Below are 12,673 nucleotides of genomic sequence, written 5' to 3'. Positions count from 1 at the left end.
TTAATAGCTGCAGGCCCTAAAACGGTATACTGGTATAAACAATGCAACCGTTATTATAGTTCAATTAATCTGTTCACAGGTAATGGTGTAACGGTATACCGTTCTACCATTACACCCCTACGAGCCAATGACTGCCTCCACCCCATCCCCCCCCCCCAAGCCCCTCTGGCAGCCATCTTCAGATTTGGTAGCACGGAAAGTGGCATTAGGACCAAGAGAAGAGCTGCAGGGGGGGCAGGCGGGAGGGTTTGCATGTGAATCCATGCCAGAACCATGCTGGAGAACAGTTACAGGTAAAACTTGTTCCTTCTTCAGCATAGGGCATGCGCAACCACGGGACCACGGGAGGTCGCAAGGCTCAAGGGAAGCAATCCATTACAGACTCACCAGGCTTACCTTCAAGCGGCTGCGCAGCACTGCTTGGCTGACTCTGGACTCCTCCATGGAATCCCTGTTGACACAGTAGAATCTCCTGATGGTGTGAGTCGACCTCCCCGTAGCAGCCATGCAGATGTCCAGCAGGGGCACGCCAGGGCACGCCGGACAGGAGCGCTGTAGCAGCAGCAATCGCTCTGGTAGAATGGGCTCTCGGAAGGCCAGGCAGCAGTCGGTTTGCCAACCGGTGACAGTGAGTGAAACAGCCGGAGAGCCACCTGGAAAAAGAAGCCTTGGACAGGGCCTACCCATGGTTCATGGGAGACCATCTTGCAAACTGGGCAGATAACTTCGTAGCGCTGGCTGACATCTAAAGACACTGGAAAGTGCAGCTGACAGTGTCACCCCGGCCCCCACGCAAGGCTAAAGCACTCCAATGCAAACTCCTGGTTTACAGGTGAGCAAATCCTGAAAGCTGAGAAGCGCCAGGCGGATGCATCCCAGGAAAAGCACCAAACTGGCACCCACAAGCTTTGTTTACATCCATTACCAAGTCTTACAGACTAGCCATCACCCAGGACAAGGCCACCTCGTACAATGACAGAATTGCAAGAGCAAATAAAAAGGAGCTCTTCATCATCCTTGAGGAACTGGAAGCCCCAGCACAAGCCCCTCCAGTTATATCAAAGACTTAACCTGGTGTGCAAATACCCAATGGCCACCATCCAGGAAAAATATTGCAAATTTCTAGCAAGGCCCAGCATCCACATTGCCACCTAAACAAAGACCTTTAATTCCTGCCAGGTCTCAAAACAAAGTGGGTACCATCTGTAAAAGTCTTAAACCATCAAGATGTCGAGGAGCGAGGCCACGTCGATATTACAATCTGGAAAAACGCCAGGCCGTTGATGAAACCTGGCAAAAATTTGGAGGGGGGGAGAATAATGGCATCCCCTCCATAAAATGTTTCTCTGGGCCCGAGAACAGGGCACCCTTCCACCAGACCTATGTAAGGCTACAATCGTAGTTATTCCCAAATAGGGCAAACCTCCTGAATGATTTTTTCCCATAGGCCCATATCGCCAATAGTGAGGCCAAGGTCCTCGCCAAACTCCTGGCCAATCGACTACAATCGGCCATTTCCACCCTGATCCACCCGGACCAATGTGGCTTTATGTCGCATAAGGTGACTCGAATTAATCTGCGACGCCTCCATCTCGCACTAGAACAAGCTCCTATTGCCTGATTGGCAATTGATTTTGAAAAAGCATTTGATCGGTCCTGTGGGACAGGCTTTGGGAAATTATTCGACGCATGGGGTTTGGGGACACTTTTCTGGGCTGGGGAAAAAACAAAAAAAAACTACACAAACACGCAGAGGTCAAGGTGAATGGGTGGCCCTCTCAACCCTTCCCTCTTGGCAGAGGTATGCGGCAGGGATGCCCTCTCCCCCTCCTCTTCGTGCTTGCGATTGAGCGACTAGCTTTGTGGCTTCACCAGAGCGCAGCCTGGACGGGATTCAAATGGCCGGAGGGGTATGAGGACAGGGCGACTATATGCGGATGATCTCCCGATATATTTGTGAGACCCAGTCCAAACTTGCCCCATTGTGACATAGATTCGCTTTGGCGAGTACAGTGGACTAAGAACTAAATGGGGGGAAAATCCGCCCTTTTTCCGGTAGGGTGGCGTACCGGCTATCCCCCCACCCCCAAGATTACCCATACAAAGTAGAACAGCGCGGCTTTGGATATCCGAGGGCCTTGTTACGCAACACATAATTTACAGCAGATATGTTTGTCAACGATGTTCAGCACTAGAAGCGTCTTCCCCTAACACTTATGAGCAGAGCTGCACTCTTCAAGATGACCCTCCCAAGAATCCTATACACTCTTCAGATGACCCTCCCAAGAATCCTATACGGCTTGCAGAGTGCTCCGCTCAAGATCCCAAACTTGACTGGGTAGAGACCCTCCTTAGGGAACTGCTATGGGGTGGAAAACAACCCTGCATCGCGTTAACTACGCTCCAGAGAGCGATTCGGGAGGGTGTCAGGGGTTCCCCTCCCCCAACCCTACTATCTGGCCTCACAGCTGGCAGTGGTCAACCTGCTCCACAGTGACTGGCAAATGCCCCATAAGTGCAGAAATTACTGCTTTTCAGACAGTTTCATCTGTTATACCAACCTCTTCCAAGACCCCCACCGCCAACAACTGCAGCACATATTACCACCATCTGGAGGCAGGCACAAACTTTTGTGGGATGGAAAAACAAACTACCCACTGCACAACCCCTGTGGCATAATAGCAATCTGACCGAGAATGGGAAACTCGAACCCTGGCCTAAGTGGATAGGGGCTGGGATTACGAAGGTTGGGGATATCCTTGTGGATGGGAAAATGGCCTTGTTTAAAGCTCTCCAATTCAAATTCCAAATCCCGACTAACGAGCGATATCACTATAAACTGGCTCACGCCCTGAAAGCTCACATGCCAGCAGATACTGTGCCTGACTACACACCCATAGAATGTAACATACTCCCAGCATACATCCCCATTAGATGCACTTCTATTCTATACAATGCTATGTCCTCCTTCACTACTATTGACCTGAATAGTCAAAAAGCTAAATGGGAAACAGATGTGGGAATGATAGATCCAGAGGACTGGATTCAGGTGCTAATGCATACTGGACATCGCCGAGGAAAATCTTATACGGTTGGAAACTGGCTCCAAACCCGGACTGTCTCCAGTGTGAAGAGGGGACTTTCATACGTATCCTGTGGGGATGCCCACTAATCCAAAGCTTCTGGAATGCATGTTGCAATGAACTAGCTAAGGTTCTGGCCTGCACTGTACCGTTGGATCCGAGGGGGCTACACCTGAGCGCGCCCGACGAGAGTGATGCTACTAGGTGGGAGAAGCAACCACAGCAACGGGGCTGATGAAATGTAACATTGCACAAAAATGGGGAGCCCCAGAACCCCCGACACTGGATCAGTGGGCAACAGATATGGACAAATGTGCCATGGTGGAGCATAAGCGTTTACAATGCACGGGGCTGCCCTGCTAAAGCTTCAAAGATATGGGGGAAGTGGGAAGAAAGGGAGACTTAGTGTCTCCTGGCGTATAATGCTAGACTTTAAACAATATACAGATGTGTTTGCATGAAGGGCTTCTTGTGATTGATGACAAATTCAATGTTACTTGTTTATTGGTGGACATGCTTGTCCTAATTGTGTTTGTTGCTTAAATACAATAAAAAATGTTTTAATTAAAAAAAAATAAGATGTTGAGGAGATACCTGCCCTGCCTCTCAGATGTTTCATCAATGCTTCCTTCTCCTCAAGTGCAGTTCCGACCTCACTGAAGATTGCACCCAACCCCCTAAAAACCATTGCTTGAGCCTTCCATGCCAAACTACCGACCAATCATGACAGTCCCATTCCTGCTTAAGACTTCAGATAGGGCTAAGCTGCCTTTGACCTGGTTGACCACAATATTCTGATACCACCTCACCAGAGCAGCTAATTTCTCAGCCAAAGCTACGCCCTAGGTAGCCTCATTCCTGGCCGACAGAAAAAGACTTCTCAAAACCACCTGAGCGCCCCTGCCTCCCTCCCCTCTACCCCCCCCCACCTCTTGCGGAGTGACTCAAGGTTCATGTATTTCGCCACCACAAAAGATTTACTTAGCCCTTATGAACATCTTGCACCAACCATGCTGACACAAATTCTCCTACCCCGCACTGGCAACTACATAGAAGACTCCCACACCACAAACTCAATCTATTCTGCTATCCAGGCTTGGATGATACTAATGGCCTTTGTCTAAATGGTGACAATACAGATCCTGATGGTCAGCCACCATCAGTCTTAAGAAACATCACCCCCAATATCCTACCTTCAACATAGACAATCTTCAGATACGAGTCTTGACCTCGGTAAAGACCATACGAGTTTACTTTGACTCCTCACTCTTCCCGACACGTCAGGTCAACACCATCACGACATCAGCTGCCTACATGCCAAAGGTAATTATTGCTGCGAGACCATTCTTAGTCCTAGCTGACTGACTCAATATCACAAGAGCTATTGTCAGAGCCAGACTAGATTATTGTAATGCCCTCTTTGCTAGCACATGTTCCCACAACATTCACAAATTACAAGTGATCCAGAACACAATGCCATCTTTGCAGCTCTTAACCTCCCCAAAAGAGCATACCTCTGAAGCAAGGAGGAACACACACTGGCTCTCAGTCAATGAAAGGATTCTTTTTCACACACCCATTAAACTCTGCTCCACCATACCTTGCCTAAAGCTTTGTTAAAGCCCAGTCTTGAGAGCTTGCATTCACAGACTGGTCCTGCCGAAATCTAAACGAGCCAGAAGTGGAGATGCCAGTTTCCCCTCTGTAGCCGCTTTTCAATGGAACACTCTCCCCCACACACCTGAGGGCAGAACAATCGTATTGGGCCTTCAGAAAAGCTCTGAAAACGTGGCGTGGCTTTTCCCCTAGTGGACACTACACTTCATTTATATGTTTCTTCCTCCCTCTGGGCCACTGGTTGTAACAGCTTCTTGATGCCCTTGGGGTTTGCGCAATTAATGTAAAAATAAATCACTGTAAAAATAGTGTATTTTATATACACGGGCAAAAAGAATTCTTTAGAAAGGCAAATACTATTATAGGTCAAACAATATAAAACCAACACAATACTTCTGGCAAAGTAAACCAAAGTATATAACACATTTAGAACGGCAGTATGCAATTAAAGTTAATCAGACCCCATTGGTAGCAAACTTACACTTCTGTTTCAAGCATCAATATACTTGTACTACTAACATTACTTTCTAGAATAGTGGAACAAAATCCAAAAGTAAATACATTTGTAATACTTTTCAGAATGGCAATAAGCAATTTATAAGTAATAACTTAAGTACTTTCGAACACTTGTTATATTTTCTTCACAGATGCCTGATAAACAGTCCTTCCCTAATATAGGGCACGAGTGTTCAGGCATACAGGGGCACTGGGGGTCCAGGGACCAGCTGTAGGCGTAACAGGAATATGCAAAGAAATGCAAGTCAGTGTTCCAGAGGATTTTTTGTTTAACAAGTAACAGACTTTAGAGTTGGTAGAAGTGTTCAGGGATTTCGTAGAAGGCTCCTTAGATGCATTCCAGCGTTCGGCCTGGGCGAGCCACCAACTACACAAATCACCACTCTAGTCTACACAGGCCGGACATCGAGATGCGTTACCCTAAGCCCCAGTACCTCAGCAGTCAGTGAAGAGCTTGCAGACTGACGCCTTGACAATGCAGCAGCACCATTCCCAGTCTCTGGATTCTTGGTCGTGGTGATGAAAGAAAGGACACTGGATGGGAAATGGCAGCAGTCAAAGGCACTGTTGTCTGATTAGCCTCACTATTTAGGTCCAGCACTCTGGTGAAGGGACTTCAAGGAGTGAATCTTGCTTCTGGGAGGGGTCCAGGAGTCCGCTGAAGTTTCAGTGATATTAGTTTACAAGAAATGGTTGCTCAGCACTCAGCCTCGAGGTCCCATTGTATTGGCAGTTTGCAGCCCAGAAGGTCACACCTCGTCGTGGGATGGCTCAAAATGCAGGTCTTAAAACTGATTGGTCCCACAATTCGAAGCGTTGAGTCAGCCTCTTCAGCACTCCTCTGTCACATGTTAAGGGGTCAACAGTTACAGCAGTCTTCTCTCCACATTCCAGATGCAGGCAATTTAAACCAAGAACCCAGCCAATCAGCACATAGGCTAGTCAAACTTTCAGGACAGCCAGTCGCTCCTCCTGGGCCCCCCCCAACCTTCACAGAAACTGTGCTGTCTTGGTGGGCTTCACAAAGTGTTCCCGCAAAAAAAAAAAAAAAACTAAAAAAAAGAACACGACCACGCCCCTCCCAGAAGGCAGGACAACCAAGCGAAAATAAAAAAAATAAATACATTCTAGATGGATGGCCCCTCCTGTGCATTACTGCGGCTGGATTTACAGCCTGTGCATAAACACCAAAGTCGGTATAACATGTCCAGTGCCACCAGCCATAAAAGGAATGCACGACACTCCAGGAGCAGTAAAAAAAGGGGATACGGTGGATCCCCCTCAGTAAGGTGGGGTGTGCTGGGAATTATAGACAGGAATGGGAATTGTAGATAGGATAACAAGTCTATCGCTGGGAAGAATAGTTTACTCAAGGGGCTCTCCAGCAACACTGCACAGAAAGTACAGTGTGCTGCCATAATAAAAATGTAGATGCCCAAAAAGGTATAGGAAAGTATGAATCCAAAAATAAAGTATGGAGTCACAAAAACGACTTCCATAGCAGGAGTGAAAAAGGGCGCGGGGTGGGGGGGGGGGGGAACGGGACGGGGGACGACGACGACAAATCAGATTAGGTACCCACAGAAAAATATTCCACAAGTCCAGCAAAAAGTGCTGGGAGCCTCACAGGCGAGTGAGATTTAGCATACATATGAAAATCTAACTTGACAATGGGACAGGTGTGCCCATTACCTTCTTATTCGTTTTAGTGGAACCACAGTGGTTGGCAATTCGTGGAACAGCAACATTGTTGCACAACACCTTCACCTGCATGTGGGCACCACCAATAGAGATGTAGCAGTAGAAAGGCCGGGACAACGGTGGGGTATGGTGAGAAGCCAGGTGTACATCATGCTGTAGATGTTAGGTGTGGCGGGGGGGCTGGGGGGGGGTAATCTTCTACAGCCTTTAGCTACCCAGCTGTTTAGAAGTACAAATCCCTCCAACTTTAGTCAGCATAGTTACAGGTGAGATGATGGGAGCAGCAGGTTACAGAAACTTGCAATACATATAAAAACAGCAGCAATAAAGTGGTTCTATACAGGCAATTATGGTGCTCTCAATAGGGAACAAACACCATGAACAAGTTTCCTCCTAAAGGGACAGTCTTATTTCACAACAGATCGTTTCAGATAACATGGTGTAACGATTTTTCTCCTCGATAACCAAATAAGATGCGTGATTGCATAGGTGGTAGGACCGGAATTCAGATGGTATGTTTCCTAACAAGTGCTTGGGGGGGGGGGGGGAGGGGGGGGGAATATGTGGTGGGATGCGACCCAGACCTACTGCAAAAATATTCAGGTGGATAGGAGATGGAGGAATCCCTTAGGTGGATTGATCAGTTTCTAGTGTTCTACCAGCTAGGGTGGAGGGTCACATACAATTTGCTGTTCGCCTGAAGAGCAGGTTTGTGATCGTGTGGATTCTTAATAACTTCCTACCAAACAAAAAAAAGGCAAAGTGTAGGACTTTTTGGTATGAGAGACTGACGAATTGGATTAAGCTTCAGTGAATGTGGGCTTGGAATTGAGAGTTTAAGTTATAAAAAGTGTCAAAATAAATAGATTTGATGCCCACACAAATCTACAGTATATCAAGAAAGGCGTGGAAAGGTTTCATGGAGACGGACATTTAGGGCAAAGCATTTTAGGCATTGCCTTAGTTAAAGTTAGTTCCATTTATTTATAACTATTTTATTGGAAAGTGTATGAAGGCTGTTTTTGCAATTATATGATTGACATGTGGACATTATTGGAGTTTATTTGGGGGATGTCCGGTTTCTTTTGAATGCTGAAGTTGCCATTTTGGATCATTTTTTACGTTATAGACTATGAAACCAATACAATTTCAATACCAATAAACTAGAATTGACAAACCATACAATGGCCTCAGGTTTGCTCACAAAAAAGGACATTGTATATTCATAAATTTAAAAAAAAAACATGGGCATGAAACAGGGATCGAAATTAAAACAGCCGTTGGGTATCCAGCATGGACCATGAGCTACCACTGGGGAACGAGGAGCTAGGACATGGCATTCCACTTATGTAACTTCCACAGAAGATGCAAACCTATAAATGCCAAATGTGTATGCCTTACGCATTAAATGTTGAATACGTGTCCTACTGTTTATCAATTGTCCCAAATGCACCAAGTTAAATTCCCATAGCCGTGCTTGTTCTGCATCAGTAGTTGTTGGTTTCAAGATAACCAGGCTCTTCTAGCCTCAATATCGAACCCTGCATGAGCGATTTGCAGTTTTTTTTAAAGTATCCATTCACCAAAGTCAAGCAATAAACAGGCATTTAGAAGAGCATTTCACTACGAAATCGACACGCAACCAAAGTAATTAAATTTGAAAGTCTGCAACAAAATGGCCATCTTTGCGAGTTAATACTTATTGAAACAAATGGAGCATATCTCAAAATCTACCTTAGCAAGTTGAGCCTGTAGGTCAGCGACATCTCCTTCCAAAGTTCGCTTCTCATTGAGGGCAGTGTTGAGCTCTGCTTCACTACGGTGGAAGAGTGCTTCGAGATCTTTAATGCGGGCAAGAGCCCCAGCCAAATCAGATTCTTTCTTTTTATAACTAACATGGGAGAAAAATTGTAGAATTTGGTTCACAGGTTAAAATGAAAAAGAAATGTAAAATGTTTATTTGTAGAGTGCTTATGCACAAGTGAAGTGCTTCAAGGCGGGAATAGAACAAGTCATTCTTAAGCCTTGAAGAATCCAAATGTTTTACAACAGCTAGCATGCTAGGCCAGAGGCGTATATACTAGGGAGGTGCTCGACACAGTGAGGGGGAAGGGGGCTAAGGGGGTAAAGAGGGAGAACATTCCAGATTCACACTTTAGCAGCTGCTTAACTGTGGGTACTGTAACACGTGGGGCTTGAGTTACAACAAAGTCTGCATCACCACCATGACAGAGGAACAAACGCTACTACACACCGACTAGTCTGATCAGTCATGGCAATCTTCATTGCAATGCATTCAATTTAATCTTCCATGCATCGTCAAATTATTCTGCCAAAAGATACATCACAATGCAGCCGCTAATTTCTACATTTTCACATTCAATCCTTCCTACACTACACTACACCCCCCTCCTAAAAAAATCACTTCCAAGAAAAATCTAATCAAGTTATGGTTACCACTCCCTCGGGACTTCCTTTCCATCAAGGTCTCTCTCCACCTCTTGCCAATTATATTCAGCACCAGCCATTCCCTTGATGACCATCAGTTCGATCCTTCACTCCCTCAGTCACAACCTTCAGGGTGGATTGTCCCAGTCGGCCAAAAATCAGGAGGAACATTGCTGCTTAAGCAGCATTAATAGTGCAAAACCCACCGTCTACTTCAAACAAGGAATCACTTAGCAATGCCAACTAATCTCTCCCCACTCATCCTTGCAAGCTACCCATAAACCTCCAGTCAATGATTGCCCCTACCCCAACTAATCTCTCCACTCAACTACACTGCTAGCAAATTCTCCAAAATCCTAAGCAAGGGGGAAAACTATCTTGCCCTCTCCCACATCGTCCCCTCCTGCACAGCATCTCCCAGGCAGAGCACTTGATGTGATAAGTCGTTTATAACACACCTGTGTTTCTAGGGAGGACAAGACAAACGATCTTACTAGGCCTTGTGTCATTCAATTCGTGCAAGTGGGAGAACGAGAAGTGCAAGGGGAGGGGTGTGCAAAGGATGGGGAAGGGGAAATAGGGCAGCGTGGCTCTGGGTAAGTGCCAGGAGGCAAGGGACTGTAGAGTTTAGTTACAGCCCCCAAGTGCATGGTAGGCCCAGAGGCAGTGCAGGGGAGACTGATCAACAAAGCCTGGTACCCAATGGGACTGAGGGTAGCCAAGCAACCAGTCAGTGCAGCAGACTGGTAGGTCAGGAAGGTCAATCGGGTAGAGAGAAAGCCGAGAACAGCTGCTTCTGGAACTTAGGGTGGTCCGGCTCAAGTGACGGGCAGGGAGGCACCTGCAGAGGAGAGATCTACCTGCCACACACTGCCTGGAGAAACGGAGTCAGAGTTGGAGGTAGCTGAGCAATGGGCTCAAGAAGGAAGGTATTTAGGAGGAGAGCGCTCGATGTATTGTGGGCCCAAGCCTCAGGCCCAAAAAGGCTTGTGGACAATGCAAAGGGTCTTGAATTTGATCCTTGCAGCCAATGGAGTGATTAAGGGCCGGAGAGATACGGTCCCGGGGCTTAAGCCAAGGATAAGTCTTGCAGTACTGTTCTGGATTATTTGCAGAGGGTGGAGAGAAATGGAAGGGGAATGTTGCAGTAGTCCAGCCTAAAGAGAACCAGGGCTCTGGAGACAGCTTCTGGAGGAAGGTAAGAGTACCTTGGAGGCAAAGCTGGCAATGGGACTGGGACATCCGATATGCGAGGAGAGAAAGTGACACCAAGGTTTTTATTTGCCTCACAGGAAGGCGAGGGTAGAGGGCCCAAGGAGGGCAACCAGAGTGAAAGCAGGTGCAGGGGTCCAAATGAAAAGGATCTCAGTCTTACTGGCATTAAGGCAGAGATTGAGGCGCACCAACAGTCAGGAATGAGCAAGGAGAGCCGAGTCATCTGCATAACACAAAGTTTGAGGAGAAGGTAAGGTAGAGATCAAGAGGGCCAAAGGGGTCAAGTAAAGGTTGAAAAACCTGGGTGAGAAGATAAGAGCCCTGGGGAACGGCACAGGTGGAAAGAGGTGGCAGATCGAAAGGTACCAAGTTGGACCTGTGAGGGGCAGTCCAAGAGGAAGGCCAACCACTCAGTGCCTGACCCGTGACACCCAGGTCCTCAGTCAACTGGTCAGGATGGTGTGGTTGACTCAAGGCAGAGGAACGATCAAGGAGGATGAGGACAGAAATGCTGTAATCAAGGTTAGATCAGATCTTCAAAGGTGTTCAGGAGAGAAGTTTCCGTGCCTCTGGCAGCTCTGAGGTCAGACTGTCATGGAGACAACCAACAGATTTGGTGTGGAGAGTAAGCTGGCGAAAGATCAGATGATAGTTAGCCGAACAGAAAGGATCGGCAGATAGCTTCTTGCTTGATTGTAGGACATCTTCTTGGACAGGGCATGATTGTAGGACATCTTCTTGGACAGGGCAGAGACTGTATTGCCTTTGGAGCAGGCGGCAGGACAGTTTGTCAGAGGATGGCACAAAGCCCCCCACTTCCTCTCAGCCACAATGCACTTGCGTTTCAGGACAGCAACGTCAGTCATACCAAGAATTGCAATTGGAAGCAGGCTTCAGCCAGATTTTCAGGACAGGGGCAATGCTGTCCAGAGTTTTCCAGATAGATGCAGATTAGGGAGGGCTGTGAGTGCAAATCAGCCGCAGGAGTAGGAGAAGCAGAGAAAGTAGAGGCAAAGGCGGAATGACCGCAAAAGGTAGGTGGCAGTGCTGGAGTGGGGTTTGCCGGAGGGATGAAAAGTTTCAGGTGAGAGTAAAGTAGAAATTGTCACATTTTGAGGTATGTTATAGCAGCATGGCGGGCAGACTTCTGTGCACTCAAGTGGGAGTTGGAGGTAGCCCTTCATATCGCCACAGACATGTTCAACTGATCTGTGTATGGATCAAATCGCACAGGTATGAATTCAACACCCTAAGCACTCTTATTTAATTTCTAGAGCTATGACACAGGGCCCGGAGGCCTAGGCGCTCTTAAAGTTATGAGTAGGCGGCCCACATTGTTTGATCTGAGGCTACATTGGTCCGGTAGCCATTCAAGCTGGGCTGCCAGGTAGGCTGGACTCTTGCCATACAAGCAGACATGCGAAATGCAAAGCTGCAGAACGTGACATTTCCACAAGAAGCCAGTGTAGTGCTCTTGACATTTATTTTACATTTTCAAAGCGCTCACACAGCCCACAGGCATCGAGGCGTTGTTACAGGAATTCTCTCTTTTTTTTTTAATTGGGCAATTGTTTGTCTTAGTTGCACATTTATAACGCACTTAAACACCCAGAGGTTTCTAAGCGCGGACCCGGGATCGAACCCATGTGGCTCTGTCTTGCTTCCAAAGCGCGCACGTTGCTGCAGAGCCATCCCCTCGGGACAACATGATCGGTTTTCCGCAGACCAACTACTACCGCCGCCGCAAGAACTTGACGACTTGGCTCTCCTTTGCCAGCGCCCAGTAAGACACTGGCACAGTAGTCAATAAGTCTCCCAATTATAGCCATGGCTATGGTTGCATAGATGGTGACATCCAGATTTGGTCTGACTTGAGCCAATAGTTTAATATAGTAGGATGTGTGACACTAGGCAACTGATATGTTCCCACATTGAGAGCTCTTGGTCAATGGTACACTTTTCACAAACTTTGTTTTTTTTTTTAAAGAGCCAAACTAAAAGCCTGGGGACAGGCCAATCACTACAAAAAGATTGAGCACCCCTTTTTAAAAACGGGGGTTTTGTTCTGGCAACTACTTGCGTAGCATTCCACT

The 12,673-nt window shown here is 47.1% G+C and overlaps 1 protein-coding gene across 4 annotated transcripts in view; it reads right to left on the bottom strand.

The window, feature by feature from the left end:
- Positions 1 to 12,673, bottom strand: part of LMNB2 (lamin B2) — a 162,025-nt gene that overhangs the window by 133,736 nt on the left and 15,616 nt on the right. For all 4 annotated transcript variants that reach the window (XM_069649601.1, XM_069649600.1, XM_069649603.1 and 1 more), the window contains exon 3: positions 8,652 to 8,808. In XM_069649601.1, coding sequence (XP_069505702.1) covers positions 8,652 to 8,808 — 157 coding nt within the window. The remainder of the gene's footprint in view (positions 1 to 8,651; positions 8,809 to 12,673) is intronic.

The sequence above is a fragment of the Ambystoma mexicanum genome, chromosome 1p, assembly GCF_040938575.1.
Source record: "Ambystoma mexicanum isolate Mex_15411 chromosome 1p, UKY_AmexF1_1, whole genome shotgun sequence".
Taxonomy (NCBI): domain Eukaryota; kingdom Metazoa; phylum Chordata; class Amphibia; order Caudata; family Ambystomatidae; genus Ambystoma; species Ambystoma mexicanum.
The sequence above is the reverse complement of the archived record's forward strand: the minus strand, read 5'-3'. Positions and strand labels throughout refer to the sequence as shown.